This window comes from Coccinella septempunctata, chromosome 6, assembly GCF_907165205.1.
Source record: "Coccinella septempunctata chromosome 6, icCocSept1.1, whole genome shotgun sequence".
In the NCBI taxonomy this organism is placed as follows: domain Eukaryota; kingdom Metazoa; phylum Arthropoda; class Insecta; order Coleoptera; family Coccinellidae; genus Coccinella; species Coccinella septempunctata.
In genome coordinates, this window is record NC_058194.1 from 7,796,775 (window position 1) to 7,814,137 (window position 17,363).

General features: G+C 33.4%; 1 protein-coding gene across 1 annotated transcript; it reads left to right on the forward strand.

Annotated features, from left to right (window-relative positions):
- Window positions 1–5,397: 5,397 nt before the first annotated feature.
- On the forward strand, window positions 5,398–9,477 carry LOC123315946 (uncharacterized protein K02A2.6-like). The gene is made up of 2 exons (XM_044901853.1): window positions 5,398–7,207; window positions 9,137–9,477. Exons 1-2 carry the CDS (start codon window positions 5,398–5,400, stop codon window positions 9,475–9,477), a joined length of 2,151 nt encoding a protein of 716 aa, XP_044757788.1.
- Window positions 9,478–17,363: the final 7,886 nt, after the last annotated feature.

Consider the following 17,363-nt stretch of genomic DNA (forward strand, 5'->3'; position numbering starts at 1 on the left):
GTCCCAAAACTAGTGGATCAAACGTCACACCACGATAGAGTAAACCAAATATTATCGAATGACACCAACATTAGTTCGACGAAAATGTACCGTTTCCAGAATAATCAGAATTTTATTAAAATACCTAAAGTTGCGATTTTCGAACTATTTTTCTCAATAACAGGGCCAGTTTGTGAAAACGGAAATCGATATTAAATTATATTGAACTAATATTATTGTTATATCTCCCCTAATTCAAATTATTTTAAGTAGTTAATCGATAACCATAACTTGAGTAAAGCTAAAAAAAAAACAATTGTTTTTACTACATGATTTTTGATACTTAGAATAAACACGGGTGATAATAAGGTAGAAAAACGCTATCCTCAATCACAAATTGGCCTTGTGATTGAAAAAATAGTTCGAACCTAACTTTAGGTTAGGTTTTCTCAGAAACCGTACATTTTCGCTCAACTAATGTTGGTGTCATTCGATAGTATTTGATCTGCTCTATCGTGGTGTGACGTTTGATTCAATAGTTTTGGGGCACCCTATATACAAGTTTCTTCGGGGTTTCTTTAAATTTCTCGAATTTCCGTTTGGCTATAACTCCTGAAATTCTTGATCAAGTCGACTGAAAATTTATATTTAGCCTTGAGTTGTTAATTTCATTGAAACAGAGCATTAAAATTCGAAAAAAATCAGGACCGGGCTAAGTGAGGCTTTACTTCACTTCAATCTCATAAAAACACCGTGTATGTAGTTTTTTAATCATAATTTTAACTTTTTTGTTATCTGCATTATTATTGTCCCAAAATGAATTGATTTTTGGGTTGTCCCACCTGTTGATCATATTCTAGAAATAATTGTTTTGGTCAGACGCCTCTAAGGAATAGAGCACTTCATGAAAATTTATTTAGAAATTCTTAATTGAAATTTTTTTTCAAAGAATATTCTGTTGAATGTGTTCAACAATTATACCTCATTCGGTCTTCAAAATAGTCATTCACAATGATGAAATGTTTCAAAATTTATAATGCCCAGATATGGATGGAGAAACTACGCTATCTTGAAACTAAAAATTAAAACTTGATCTTCAGAATGAATCTATTTTTCTATGAACAACTAGTTGTGTGAATAAAAACAAAGAAAGAAATCGCGGGGTGTCAGATCTGGATATCTAGCATTCCAATGATGGGGTCCTACCCTTCTAATGAAATGACCTGAAATACTGATAAATACTTTTGATGGTGCATGAATATCATCAATGTTTCAATAACAAATTGTAACAAGACCAGACCAATCCATAGATTTCCATAGATCCAATAATGACTATAACGGAATCAGTGAAGAGTTCGAAAGTGCATTCATCATACTTATTCGAAGTGCCAATCATTACCTTCACCAAAACACCAAATGAGGTGAAAATCAGTTCGGAAAATTACTTCAGTTCCACGATGTCCATAAAAAGCGAGTCATTCAGAAGATATCAAGTTATAATTATTTTTTTCATGATAGCGCAGTTTTTTATTTCCATACTTGTTCATTATCAATATCAAAGCTTATTATCACTGTAAATGTCTTATCTGAATACCCAGATATGCTATAAATATCAAAAACAGATGCAAGACATATATTGAGAACGAAAAACTTCAGTTGAACATTTCCAATTCCATTTTTAGATTTCGACATTTGATTGGCGATCATATTCATCCCATTAATTAATGTGAAGTAAAAGTCAATATGCAGCGCTGTTTTTTCCAGAGGCATTTCACCACCAAACAATTATTCATTAAAAATAATCCACTGATAAGGCATACCAAAGTTTCATTGATTTTGAGAAAATCAATGCAGATACCTGAAAAATTCAAATTTATGCCAAAAAAAACTACAAACAGAGTGTTTTGCATGAGTTTAAATTTGAATATAGCCTCAATGAGTCCGGTCCTGTGTTCGTCAACTTTTAATGTTCTCTTTTATTGAAACTTACAAGTTTAAGCGGATAATGAATTTTTAGCTGAATCCAACTAAAATATTTGGAGTTATAGCCGAACGAAAATTCGGGAAATTTGAATAAACTCCTCTGTATATCGGAGACGGAATAGCTAAGACACACATATGAGGTGTTTTTGAACTTAGCTCAATGCCCTCTATTCACGGTTTTCGTTTGTCCGTTTACTTGTGAATCACCCTGTGAACTGAAAAATCGCAAAAGACTCCTGGAGCAATTGAAAAATGCCATTAAATCAAGGAGTTTCTTTTGATCCGCTATGGTGAAAAGTGTCAATATCCAGTTATTATTATTATTTGGGGTGATTAATCGAAAATCTACAATATCTCGAAAACCAAGGCACTTTTACAAAACGTAAAATATATTTATCTGAACCGTCATAGAGTCCTCTAGCCGGAGGCTCCATATTATCCATTCATTACGCCACAGCCTGTATAATTATTATTATTATATCAATGTATTGAAAATAAACAGACATCAATACAAGCCAGTTGTTTTTTTTTTGAAGGTGAAGATCCTATTACTTTAATCTTCTTTTAATTTTTTTGACTACCCAGACTACCATTCACGCAAGATGATTTTTGTTGAAGAATTCAACATTCTTGTAATTATCCGTTCATTTCTTCCAGAGATACCCATTCCCTACCACCTTCGAGTATTCAACTCAATGCTAACACTGCATCAAATGCATTTATTCTTCGGGTTGATTTTTTGGAATTCTAAGAAGATAAACAACAGTAACTCTCCTCAAACTACTGATCACTTGTATTTTCCATGTAAATAAATAGATTTGGTATGTCTTCAATCAGTTTGTATAAACGTCAGTTATGTTCGTTACATATTTTCGACTTAATATTTTCCGAAGTGATTTGGCATTGTGATTAAATACGTAATTACTGAGAGTCTCACGTAGAACGGACTACGTAGCACTGATTCAAAACTCAAAAATGTTTTGACAAGCGTCATTTTCGTACCATACAGGGTGAAAGGTATCCAATTTCCATGGCCAATCCAGTGCTATAATAAAAGTGAATGAAGTATAGAAGCTGAAAGTAAAACGTATATCTTTGTTGATTCATTCGGTAAAAACATCCAAATGGAGTTCCTAATGTCGTGAATATAATGCCCAAAAATTAGATTACTATTTCATACCAGAACAAATTCGGTAAAATTGTCTTTGGAATTAATCTTATATGTCACAAAAAATTTCATTGTCATGTATCATTCATTTTGGGACCTATATGGTATTGAACTCCCCTATCGGACGAAGTATCGTAGACATAAGCATATTTATTCAAAGCTGTTAATATTCATGAAGAAAAGATAATAATTTCTGACCAAATTCATTTACACCGAGATCACGAACCTTATCAATCAAGTATAAGCGTATGAATTTCATTAATATCAGTATCGTTCACGAACTATTTACAGGTTTCAATAAGTGTGAATGAATCGGAAGAGCAGCTGTATTCTATATATGAGTAGAATTCAAGCTGCCTTACTTTCTGTCCTCCTAAAATCTGGCAACGTTGCGGGAGGTGAGAGCGCACTACTAATAAGAAATATATGCGGAGGTAGTAAGGTCTGATTCGTTTGAAGAAAAATTTTTCGATACAAATCTTTTCCCCTCTTTAGGTACCCCTGTTATTTACCTTCCCCTTTACATATATAAGCAAAAATTATTCCAACTATATAACTCCTTCACCCGGAGGTCAGGTCGCCCAATGAACTTAACGGAGGTAACAACGCACTACGGGTTCATATATATATATATATATATATATATATATATATATATATATATATATATATATATATATATATATATATATATATATATATATATACATACATACATATATATATATATATATATATATATATATATATATATATAGTGTTAATACCACCTCCAAAATAGTAACTCGTTTAACGCTCTCACCTCATATATATCGCTGTCACCTCCGAAATCGTGTGACAACGTTTTGCCTTGTTTTTTAGCTTGTTAGATTCAGGAGGATTCAGGGACCAACATATCAAAAAATCGTTTTGAGGTCACAACGCACCCCATTTATGTACTGAACAATCTTTTAGTTCGAGTGTATATCACTGGCGCTAGTGTGCTGAGCTGTATATCGAAGAATTGCTGTGGGCGACTCTTTGCTCGTTAGCACCTCCGAAAATGGCAACGTTGTATTTTCAAAGCAGATGTAGACAGGCGGAATATAAGTATACGGAGGAATTAACTGTAGAGAGGCGCAGTGCGCTATCTCCTCCATAATTGCAATCCAGGCGGCATATCTCAACGATTTTTTATCGCATTCTTCTGTAGGGGAAAGAATCACGTGAAAGAAAACCAATCTTGGCTCTCTCGAATGGGATTATGACTGTTTATATTTCATCGTGTGTATCTATGCATCCGTTGAACTTCTTTCATATCAAGCTAAATATTCAGATGTAAATGGTGATGAATATTCAAGGACAATGAGCCATTCCGAAAATTTTCATTTCAGAATCAAGAGAAAAAATGCAACAAATTTTACAATATCACAGAAATGAACAACGTCGGCTAAACCGAATGTTGGACATTGTTGTGTTATTTCAAATGGAACACTCTCTATATATTTTTCTTAAATCGGATTGCTCAATGATTTTGAGGAATCCTTTGCTCAGAAACATCTGTTTCATTATCGATTATGTTTAATTATTGGATTTTCCCGAAAATTTGAATATCTTGTACCATCTCTCTGGTTTAAATTTTTTAGGGATGTATCATAAAGAAAATTACCAATTATATCGAAACAAGTAAGATTTTATGAAAAATTATCCAAAACAGATTCGCATTTTTCGATAGATCATACAGGATGTAAGGGAAAAAATAAACAAAATTGAAGTCTTTTTGAAGGCCTCGAGTCAAAATATTTTGAAATTGCAACCATATTTTTGTCAAGACATGATGAATCTACAAAATGAAGTTAATAATATAGATACATACTCGGATACATATGATTGATTGGTAAATTCCCAAAAGCTATAATGAACAGCGGACACTATGATGGACGCATGATGAATGGAGAAAGACAAAAGTTAATTCAAGTGTTTTCGCATGAAGTTTTATTATTCAAAATTGTAATGTACGCACTTTATTCTTGTGCGCATGCGTTATGATTGCATGGAGCGAACACATACTGTTAACGCGAACCAGTTGAAAATTGGTATGTAAGATGACCGAATGTCTAATGTGGAAATAAATGAGATCACCCTCAGAGTGTTTGATTTTCTAAGAAACCTCAAGACATTACAAGTGGCGACGAGGATTATTAACGAACTCAATAAAATTACTACAAATTGATAACGTGTGTCGTGTATCGAAATAAATTTTTCGGGACAACACGTGTGTGATCAACATGGCGACTCCTAAAACTGTGGGTCTGCAATTAGAATTTGATCCAAAAATTCATGACTGGACTGTGCACATCAATCGTCTCGAACAGTTTTTCGTGGCGAACACAATAACAGACAGTGATATTAAACGTGCAATTCTGTTAAATGGATTGTCTCAAGAGGCATATATCCTTCTTCAAAATCTTTGCGTGCCAAGAAAACCACAAGAAAATGTCTACGAGGAAGTCGTTAAACTGTTGAACGAGTACTACTGTAGGAAAACCAACGTTTTTGCTGAAAGATGCCAGTTTTATGCGGCAAGAAAATCTCCGAACGAGAACATTCAAGACTGGGCAGTGAAGCTTCGCAGTTTGTGTGTGAAATGCGAGTTCGGTGATCAATTGAAACATATTCTCCGTGATAAGTTTATATGTGGTTTGAATCCGGGAAAAATAATGGACAAAATGTTGAGTGAGTGTCGGGCTACGACAACATTCGAAGAGGCCGTCAGTTTGGCTACAGCAGCTGAAATTACATGGAGAAATCAAAATGAAAATGCCGATCCATCATTTATCAAAGAAGAACCTCGGGAAATCTACCGGGTACAAGGGACTCCCCCGCGCAGAGAGGTACAACGCAGCGCAGCGAGAGCGCGTTCCAGCGCAGTCGTGCCTGCCAGAAACCGAGAGGTGGATTGGTGTTCCATTTGCGGTAGGGGTAAACATCCAGAAAGTAAATGTTTCTTTAAAAACAAGGAACAACAACCAAGGTATTGCGCTCATTGTAGTACTAAAACGCACAACACGTCGAATTGTAGGAATAAAAAGGAAAAAGTTTATAATGTACAACTTGACCATTCAAATGAAAATTGTGATATAGAAGAATTTCCAATATTTACTGTAGAATCAAATGTTTCGAATCCAATGACAATTGAAGTTCTTTTAAACAATAAGTTATTTATTTTAGAATTAGATTCTGGCGCTGCAGTTTCTTGTTTACCATATTCAGTTTATCAAAAATATTTTGAAAGTTATACACTAAATCCTACTAGTATTACCTTGATAAATTTCACAGGAGGAAGAATTTCTCCCCTTGGAAAAATAAATATCGAAGTTAAGTACAATAATGAAATCAAATTTATAGAATTTTGTGTTATCAAAGAAAGTACTGTTGCAATTTTGGGTCGTGATTTCATATCTGCTTTCAATATAAAATTTCAAGCTGTAAATCACATAGCTAATAATAATACATGGATAGAGAAATTGAAATTGAAATTTCCAGATGTTTTTACTGATAAAATTGGTTGTTTTAATAAATTCAAATTGAAATTGTTTCTGGAAGAAAATTCCGTTCCTAAAGTTTTCAAGGCAAGGCCACTGCCATATGCTCTTAAAGAAAAGGTCGAAAGGGAACTGAATAGGTTAGTTGACATAAATATCCTAACACCTATCGAACATAGTGATTGGGGTACACCAATTGTACCAGTTCTCAAAGAAGATGGTTCTGTCCGCATTTGCGGGGATTACAAATTAACTTTGAACCCTGTTTTAAATGACGATAAATATCCAATTCCGAGAATTGATGATTTATATGCTAAATTAAATGGTGGTCAACAATTTTCTAAAATAGACTTGAGCACAGCGTATCAACAGATAGAACTTGAAAACGAATCGGCGGAATTAACGGCAATATCGACTCATAAAGGTCTATTTTTTTATAATAGGTTACCATACGGTATAAAATGTGCACCAGGAAAGTTTCAGAGAATTATGGATCAACTTTTCGGTGATATGGAAGATGTTTGCGTATTTCTTGACGATATACTTATAACGGGTAAAGACTTTAAATCTCATGTAGAAAATTTAGAAAAAGTTTTGCAAATATTACAGGATTGCGGTTTAACGATTAAAATGGAAAAATGTACCTTCTTTTCAGATTCCGTTTCGTATTTAGGATTCGAAATTAGTCAGCAAGGGTTACATAAATCTAAAAAGAAGTTGGAGGCTATAAAAAATATTCCAATTCCTCAGAATGTGTCACAAATTCGTTCATTCATAGGGGCAATAAATTATTACAATAGGTTCATCCCGAATGTACCAACAGTATTACATCCACTTTATAATTTGATAAAAAAAAATTCAATTTGGAATTGGAATCAAGAATGTCAGAATTCGTTTGATACGGTCAAAGAAATATTGCAGTCGGATAACTTTCTGGTTCATTTCAATCCAGAGCTTCCACTGAATTTAACAGTGGATGCATCAGACTATGGAGTCGGCGCAGTTCTGTCGCATATTTTCGAAAACGGTGTGGAAAGACCAATTTGTTTTGCTTCGAAAACTCTGAACGATCAACAAAAAAGGTGGAGTCAGATAGATAAGGAAGCATATAGTATAATTTTTGGAGTGAAAAGGTATTATCAGTTCTTATACGGTCATAAATTCACGTTGGTCACTGATAATAAAGCCCTGGTTTCAATATTTGGTCCTAAGAAGGGGATCCCTATCATGGCAGCAAATAGACTTCAAAGATATGCCTGTTTTTTGAGCGGATTTGATTTTGAAATTAAATATGTTAAATCTAGTAAGAACATTGCTGATTTTTTGTCACGATTACCATTGAATGCGATGGATTCCGAGATTAACAAAGATTTGTATAGTATAAATTATGTTAGCGGTTGTAATGAGATAGAAATAGATTTGAAAAGAATTGAAAATGAAACACAAATAGATGAAATTTTATCGAAAGTTTATAGATATACATTGTCAGGTTGGCCGAAAGAAGTAGCGGATATTCATTTGAAACCCTTCTTAAGAAGGCAGTACGAAATATCTAAAGTAAATAATGTTTTAATGTGGGGGCATAGAGTCATTATTCCGGGATATCTCCAAAAGGAAGTTCTAAAAATGTTCCATAATAGTCACATGGGAATAGTAAAAACAAAGTCATTAGCAAGATCATATGTTTGGTGGCCCTGTCTCAACAAAGACATCGAAATGATGTGTAAATCATGTACGGTCTGTCAATCAGTACAGAGAAACCCTAACAAAGGACAGTTACAATCCTGGCCTATATCTAATGAAGTATGGGAAAGAGTGCATATAGACTTTTTAGGTCCCATAATGGGTAAATATTGTTTAATTGTTTTAGACTCATTTTCGAAATGGTTGGAGGTTTTTGTAATGAATAGTATCACAACAAGTCACACAATTGAAAAATTAACTGAAATTTTTTCTCGTTTTGGTATACCTAAGATATTAGTGTCTGATAATGGACGCCAGTTAGTTTCGGAGGAATTTGAAAACTTTTTGACACAAAATGGTATACAGCATATAACTTCACCTCCCTACCATGCAGCTTCTAATGGTGCTGCTGAAAACAGTGTAAAAACTGTGAAAAATTTTCTCATAAAAGAGCTGCAAAATCGTAACAGTAACTTCGATATGAATCGTTCACTGTGTAGGTTACTGATGACTTATAGAATAACTGAACATTGTTCAACGGGTGAATCCCCCTCACGTTTGTTTTTTGGAAGACAGATCAGAACCAGATTTGACCTTCTTAAACCCGATAATGTTCAAAAACCACCTAAAGATATTGAAACTGTAAAAAATAATTTAAGAAAATCTCAGAGTAATAACTTAAAGTATTTTAGAGGAGGAAGGAGAGAGAGATTCACTTTGGGACAATGTGTTTATGCGAAGGACTTTAGAAATGTAACCAAACCAAATTGGGTAGTTGGTCATGTAATGAAAATTTTAGGTAAAAATGTGTATTTAGTGAAAGTTTACAACACCGATTTGGTTTGGAAAAGACATCAGAATCAACTGGTCAGTCTTGATATATCCAATGTCGGAGATATAGATTCTAGTTTCGACGATAATGATGAAGTTGCCAATGATTCTTATGATCACTGTAATAATGATGTTTCAAATGAGCATTGTTTGGAAAATGGTATCAGTGATGAATTGCCGAGCGATGTTGACGGTAGAATGATTGAGGAAGGAAATAGGGCTCAGAAAGTGACACCGCAACGCACATCATTGCTGGTACAGAATAGACCTAAAAGATTGAGAAAGTCGCCAGATAGGTGGCGTTATTGATTCAAATTTTGTGAATTATTGTATTAGAATGTAATATTGATTTATCGGGAAATAACCAAATAAGGAGGGGAGAGTGTAATGTACGCACTTTATTCTTGTGCGCATGCGTTATGATTGCATGGAGCGAACACATACTGTTAACGCGAACCAGTTGAAAATTGGTATGTAAGATGACCGAATGTCTAATGTGGAAATAAATGAGATCACCCTCAGAGTGTTTGATTTTCTAAGAAACCTCAAGACATTACATGATGATTCTTATAATTAACAAATCAGGTGCAATTGAAATTTTTGTTTTGGTCTTCGAAAATAACACATATTGATTAAACTTCCACTATCCAAAATAAATAGGTACATAGATAAAAAAAATCTATATACAGCATATCTGTAAACAAATGAGAAGGACTAAGGGAGATGCTTCCTCAATGAAAATAAGCGGGGGTAGTTCCTTTAAATTTTTTTCCAAATCGACAGCTCTTCCAAGATACAGCCTTTGGAACGCGATGACGAGTTTACAGTTTTTAATTTTTTGTTACAGGTTCTGAAAAACACTGAGTCATAAAACTATACATATTATGAAGCACTGAGTAGATTGGTACCAGTTTCAACTTCGGCAAGCTCGTAGTTTGGGCGGTAACTTGCTATCGATTTTTTTAATGTGTCTCTCCCTTAAATTCAAAAACTTGTGTTAAAATGTTGAAATTTGAGTTATTATGGCTATTGTCATAGAAGTTTACGAAACTAGCAGGTCGGGGGATCCAAGATTTCGGGCCGATTCACCTTAAAAAAACATAATAAAATGAATTTCGTGAATAACGAGGCTAAAAACCACTATTCTCCGCTATAAAAAATTAGTATTATTCCGATAATATACTGACTTAATTAATGCTACGTTGCTATTACTATAAGTCTCGGTTGTTCAGTTTAGGATTAGGCCAAGATTTAAGATGATTCTAGATTAACATGACAGAAATGAACTGAAATGTCAAAATCAATCTAGGATAAACTTTAATCCCGAACTGAACAACTGGGCCTATTCATGTAGAGTTTCGGATTTTGCGAGAATCCATTACTTTTTCTTCAAAACAACAACTGCGCTGAAGGAAATGTGATTGACTGTCAGCGACACATAATATCAACCATCTAAATTCTGTAGTCTATACAAATTTTTTTGAACTCTCATTATATGTACTATGTAGCAGTCTGATACTGAAATCCGTCATTTGACAAAATGAGTTGTCAGTTTAAAGACTGACCAACATTTTCGAAAGCTATTGATCTATTAATTAAATCGTTCTATAATTGGTCCTTAATTGACAGTCGTATTGTGAACAACGATATGCAGCGGATTATCTAAATACGAAATAAATTCTGAAATGTTTCGGATCATGAGGGTAATTGAATAAGTATCTTGTTCGTATCTTTTGTTGAACTTCATTGTTCTAAATATTCTTCAATGAATGAAAATATAATATCAACACACATAATTTTTTGATTTATTCGTCATCTAATCATTAAATAAATCGTTTCCCGAAGAGTTTCGATTCTTGAGGCAAATAGAATATTGAATTATTCACATCATTATTTGCCGAACTCAAAGTTCTGAATGAATTAAAATCTAAAATTGACAATATACGAAATAATTTTCTCAAGAGTTTCAATGGAATCTGAAAATTTTCATCATTCTGGAGCATTCTGGACATCAATTATTTTCGAATCTTCCAAGGAATAAATTCAATTTTATCCAATATAACACGCAAAACGAAATATTACTCGAACTCGGCATCTTGAGCAATTCGTTCCTAAAAAGCCCGAATCAGGTAGAAAAGTTTGAACCCTTCATATCAGCGTTAACACGTGTTTTGCAGTAAACAGATGTTGGGCTGAACGTTTCTCACAACAAGAAGAATTTGAATTTTCATATGACGGTACAAGGAGGTACAGGGTGTTTCACAAGTAAACAGACAAATGAAAACCGTGAATAGAGGGCATTGAGCTGAGTTCAAAATCACCCCATATACAGGATGTCCCTAAACTAGTGGATCAAACGTCACACCACGATAGAGTAAACCAAATATTATCGAATGACACCAACATTAGTTCGACGAAAGTGTACCGTTTCCAGAATAATCAGAATTTTATTAAAATACCTAAAGTTGCGATTTTCGAACTATTTTTCTCAATAACAGGGCCAGTTTGTGAAAACGGAAATCGATATTAAATTATATTGAACTAAGATTATTGTTATATCTCCCCTAATTCAAATTATTTTAAGTAGTTAATCGATAACCATAACCTAAGTAAAGGTAAATTGAAACAATGGGGTATTTTCCTAAATTTCAAAATATATGTCATAAAAATCCTTATAACTCAAATATCTCGAAATATATTTTTTTCGAATTTTAACATATTGCATTTTGTCTGTATTCGATTACGAAAATTCTGATTTCAGAAGAGCTCTTGTGAACATTCTACGTCATTTTTACAATCCGGCAACGCCCATTTGTGTCAGTAATGGTCATGAAAGTTTTCTGATCACCATAGATGTAATAAATATCAAGTTTGATAATCACATTTGACAAGAAAAACACACAATGACACAAAATGTCATCGGTTTTAAGAAGGTAAAGACACAGATTACAGAAACAATTTTTTGTAATCTGTGGATATCTTCTTGATCTGTTCCAGTGTTGTCGAATTAACAAAAATTACTATACTTTAATAAAGGCATTCTACGTCACAAGCTTTCACATAGTCGAAGTTTCGAAGGGTGTATTTCTGAAATGTCTGAATTTTGAAGCGAATCTTTTACGTGTTGGATAACTAGTAGAAAAGGCTCTCCATAAATAATCTCAAATTCGGTTTTGGAGTTTTAGGAAACTTGCCCATTGTTTTTAATACATGATTTTTTATACTCAGAATTAACACGGGTGATAATATGGGAGAAAAACGCTATCCTCAATCACAAATTGGCCTTGTGATTGAAAAAATAGTTCGAAAATCGGAAACTTTAGGTTAGGTTTTCTCAGAAACCGTACATTTTCGCTCAACTAATGTTGGTGTCATTCGATAGTATTTGATCTGCTCTATCGTGGTGTGACGTTTGATTCAATAGTTTTGGGGCACCCTATATACAAGTTTCTTCGGGGTTTCTTTAAATTTCTCGAATTTCCGTTTGGCTATAACTCCTGAAATTCTTGATCAAGTCGACTGAAAATTTATATTTAGCCTTGAGTTATTAATTTCATTGGAACAGAGCATTGAAATTCGAAAAAAAATCAGGACCGGGCTCAGTGAGGCTTTACTTTACTTCAAACTCATAAAAACACCATGTATGTAGTTTTTTAATCATAATTTCAACTTTTTTGTTATCAGCATTATTATTTTCCCAAAATGAATTGATTTTTGGGTTGTCTCACATGTTGATCATATTCTAGAAATAATTGTTTTGGTCAGACGCCTCTAAGGAATAGAGCACTTCATGAAAATGTATTTAGAAATTCTCAATTGAATTTTTTTTTCAAAGAATATTCTGTTGAATGTGTTCAACAATTATACCTTATTCGGTCTTCAAAATAGTCATTCACAATGATGAAATGTTTCAAAATTTATAATGCCCAGATATGGATGGAGAAACTACGCTATCTTGAAACTAAAAATTAAAACTTGATCTTCAGAATGAATCTATTTTTCTATGGACAACTAGTTGTGTGAATAAAAACAAAGAAAGAAATCGCGGGGTGTCAGATCTGGATATCTAGCATTCCAATGTTGGGGTCCTACCCTTCTAATGAAATGACCTGAAATACTGATAAATACTTTTGCTGGTGCATGAATATCATCAATGTTTCAATAATAAATTGTAATAAGACCAGACCAATCCATAGATTTCCATAGATCCAATAATGACTATAACGGAATCAGTGAAGAGTTCGAAAGTGCATTCATCATACTTATTCGAAGTGCCAATCATTACCTTCACTAAAACACCAAATGTGGTGAAAATCAGTTCGGAAAATCACTTACAGTTCCACGATGTCCATAAAAAGCGATTCATTCAGAAGATATCATGTTATAATTATTATTTTCATGATAGCGCAGTTTTTTATTTCCATTTTTGTTCATTATCAATATCAAAGCTTATTATCACTGTAAATGTCTTATCTGAATACCCAGATATGCTATAAATATCAAAAACAGATGCATGACATATATTGAGAACGAAAAACTTCAGTTGAACATTTCCAATTCCATTTTTAGATTTCGACATTTGATTGGCGATTATATTCATCCCATTAATTAATGTGAAGGAAAAGTCAATGTGCAGCGCTGTTTTTTCCAGAGGCATTTCACCACCAAACAATTATTCATTAAAAATAATCCACTGATAAGGCATACCAAAGTTTCATTGATTTTGAGAAAATCAATGCAGATACCTGAAAAATTCAAATTTGTGACGAAAAAAACTACAAACAGAATGTTTTGCATGAGTTTAAATTTGAATATAGCCTCAATGAGTCCGGTCCTGTGTTCGTCAACTTTCAATGTTCTCTTTTATTGAAACTTACAAGTTTAAGCGGATAATGAATTTTTAGCCGAATCCAACCAAAATATTTGGAGTTATAGCCGAACGAAAATTCGGGAAATTTGAATAAACTCCTCTGTATATCGGAGACGGAAGACACACATATGAGGTGTGTTTGAACTCAGCTCAATGCCCTCTATTCACGGTTTTCGTTTGTCCGTTTACTTGTGAAACACCCTGTGTACTGAAAAATCGCAAAAGACTCCTGGAGCAATTGAAAAATGCCATTAAATCAAGGAGTATCTTTTGATCCGCTATGATGAAAAGTGTCAATATCCAGTTAATATTATTATTTGGGGAGATTAATCGAAAATCTACAATATCTCGAAAACCAAGGCACTTTTACAAAACGTTAAATATATTTATCTGAACCGTCATAGAGTCCTCTAGCCGGAGGCTCCATATTATCCATTCATTACGCCACAGCCTGTATAATTATCATTATTATATCAATGTATTGAAAATAAACAGACATCAATACAAGCCAGTTGTTTTTTTTTTGAAGGTGAAGCTCCTATTGCTTCAAACTTCTTTTAATTATTTTGACTACCCAGACTACCATTCACGCAAGATGATTTTTGTTGAAGAATTCAACATTCTTGTAATTATCCGTTCATTTCTTCAAGAGATACCCATTCCCTACCACCTTTGAGTATTCAACTCAATGCTAGCACTGCATCAAATGCATTCATTCTTCGGGTTGATTTTTTTGAATTCTAAGAAGATAAACAACAGTAACTCTCCTCAAACTACTGATCACTTGTATTTTCCATGTAAATAAATAGATTTGGTATGTCTTCAATCAGTTTGTATAAACGTCAGTTATGTTCGTTACATATTTTCGACTTAATATTTTCCGAAGTGATTTGGCATTGTGATTAAATACGTAATTACTGAGAGTCTCACGTAGAACGGACTAAGTAGCACTGATTCAAAACTCAAAAATGTTTTGACAAGCGTCTCAACCCAACGTTTTCCTACCATACAGAGTGAAAGGTATCCAATTTCCATGGCCAATCTAGTGCTATAATAAAAGTAAATGAAGTATAGAAGCTGAAAGTAAAACGTATATCTTTGTTGATTCATTCGGGAAAAACATCCCAATGGAGTTCCTAATGTCGTGAATATAATGCCCAAAAATTAGATTACTATTTCATACCAGAACAAATTCGGTAAAATTGTCTTTGGAATTAATCTTATATGTCACGAAAAATTTCATTGTCATGTATCATTCATTTTGGGACCTATATGGTATTAAACTCCCCCTATCGGACGGAGTATCGTAGACATAAGCATATTCATTCAAAACTGTTAATATTCATGAAGGAAAGATAATAATTTCTGACCAAATTCATTTACACCGAGATCACGAACCTTATCAATCAAGTATTAGCGTATGAAGTTCATTAGTATCAGTATCGTTCTCGAACTATTTACAGGTTTCAATAAGTGTGAATGAATCGGAAGAGCAGCTGTATTCTATATATGAGTAGAATTCAAGCTGCCTTACTTTCTGTCCTCCTAAAATCTGGCAACGTTGCGGGAGGTGAGAGCGCACTACTAATAAGAAATATATGCGGAGGTAGTAAGTTCTGATTCGTTTGAAGAAAAATTTTTCGATACAAATCTTTTCCCCTCTTTAGGTACCCCTGTTATTTACCTTCCCCTCTACATATATATATAATTTTTATTATTTATATTTTTATAAAGTTTCTTCACAATAGATTTGTTGATGTTGAAGGTCCTGTGCGTTATTACATTATATCATTGCAATTGATGAATAATTTCATTTTATAAGTAATTCAGGACTAACTGACATTTTTCAAGAGAATTATTCAATATGTTACAGCAGAATCTGCAAAATAGAAGAATTTGTGGAAAAGGTGACGAAATCAGTTTTTCACAGAAATGCTCCATTCTCGATAAACATTCAAATATCTTTTTTCGTGAAGATGGTTATCACCTGTATTTTACCTTTTCGGAATCCTCACAAAATGGGCAACTTCTCAACGTAATATGCAGAAAAGGTCTAGTGTCTTTTTTTTTACACCACGTCAGATAGAATTCAGCCCAAAAAAACACTTCCTTCAGAACATGAGTTTTAATTTTTATTTTCAGAATCCCTGTATAATATTTTGTGGTATTTTTCATTGTATGAATTGGAGTAATCATTCAACAAAATTTACGGAAAATAACTGATTCGAAAAGTATTTAATTGTAGCTTCTCCAAGAGAGAAAGCATTTTAAGTGAAAAAATTCAACATTTTCATAAAACATCAAATATCTCGAAAACTGTGAGACTTTCATATGAACGATTTTTTCACATCAGGTAGAGCACATTCTGGTCTGTATGAAATAGTAGTCTAATTTTTGGGCATTATATTCACGACATTAGGAACTCCATATAAATGTTTTTCCCGAATGAATCAGTAAAGATATACGTTTTACTTTCAGCTTCTATACTTCATTCACTTTCGTTTTAGCACTGGATTGGCCATGGAAATTGGATACCTTTCACTCTGTATGGTACAAAAATATTGGGTTAAGACGCTTGTCAAAACATTCTTGAGTTTTAAATCAGTGCTACGTAGTCCGTTCTACGTGGGACTCTCAGTAATTACGTATTTCATCACAATGTCAAATCACTTCGGAAAATATTAAGTCGAAAATATGTAACGAACATAATTGACATTTATACAAACTGATTGAAGACATTCCAAATCTATTTATTTATATGGAAAATACAAGTGATCAGTAGCTTGAGGAGAGTTTCTGTTGTTTATCTTCTTTGGCTGGAGGTTGAAGACGTTACATCACTTGTAGAATGCAAAAAAATCAACCCGAAGATGAAATGCATTTGATGCAGTGTTAGCATTGAGTTGAATAATCAAAGGTGGTAGGAAATGGGTATCTCTTGAAGAAATGAACGGATAATTACAAGAATGTTGAATTCTTCAACAAAAATCACCTTGCGTGAATGGTAGTCGAAATAATTAAAAGAAGTTTGAAGCAAGAGGAGCTTCACCTCACAAAACAACTGGCTAGTATTCATGTCTGTTTATTTTCAATACATTGATATAATGATAATAATTATACAGGGTGTGGCGTAATGAATGGGTAATATGGATCCTGCGGGTAGAGGACTCTATGGCGGTTCAGATAAATATATTTTACGTTTGGTGAAAGTGCCTTGGTTTTCGAGATATTATTATATAAATAATAATAATAACTGGATATTGACATTTTTCATCATAGCGGATCAAAAGAAACTCCTTGATTTAATGGCATTTCTTAAATGCTC

What these genes read in the sequence shown, in the direction of transcription:
- LOC123315946 (XM_044901853.1), top strand. Translation starts at nt 5,398, where the DNA reads ATGGCGACTCCTAAAACTGTGGGTCTGCAATTAGAATTTGATCCAAAA. An exon ending in TGACGATATACTTATAACGG is followed by an intron (nt 7,208 to 9,136) that starts GTAAAGACTTTA and finishes TGAAAATTTTAG; the next exon opens with GTAAAAATGTGTATTTAGTG.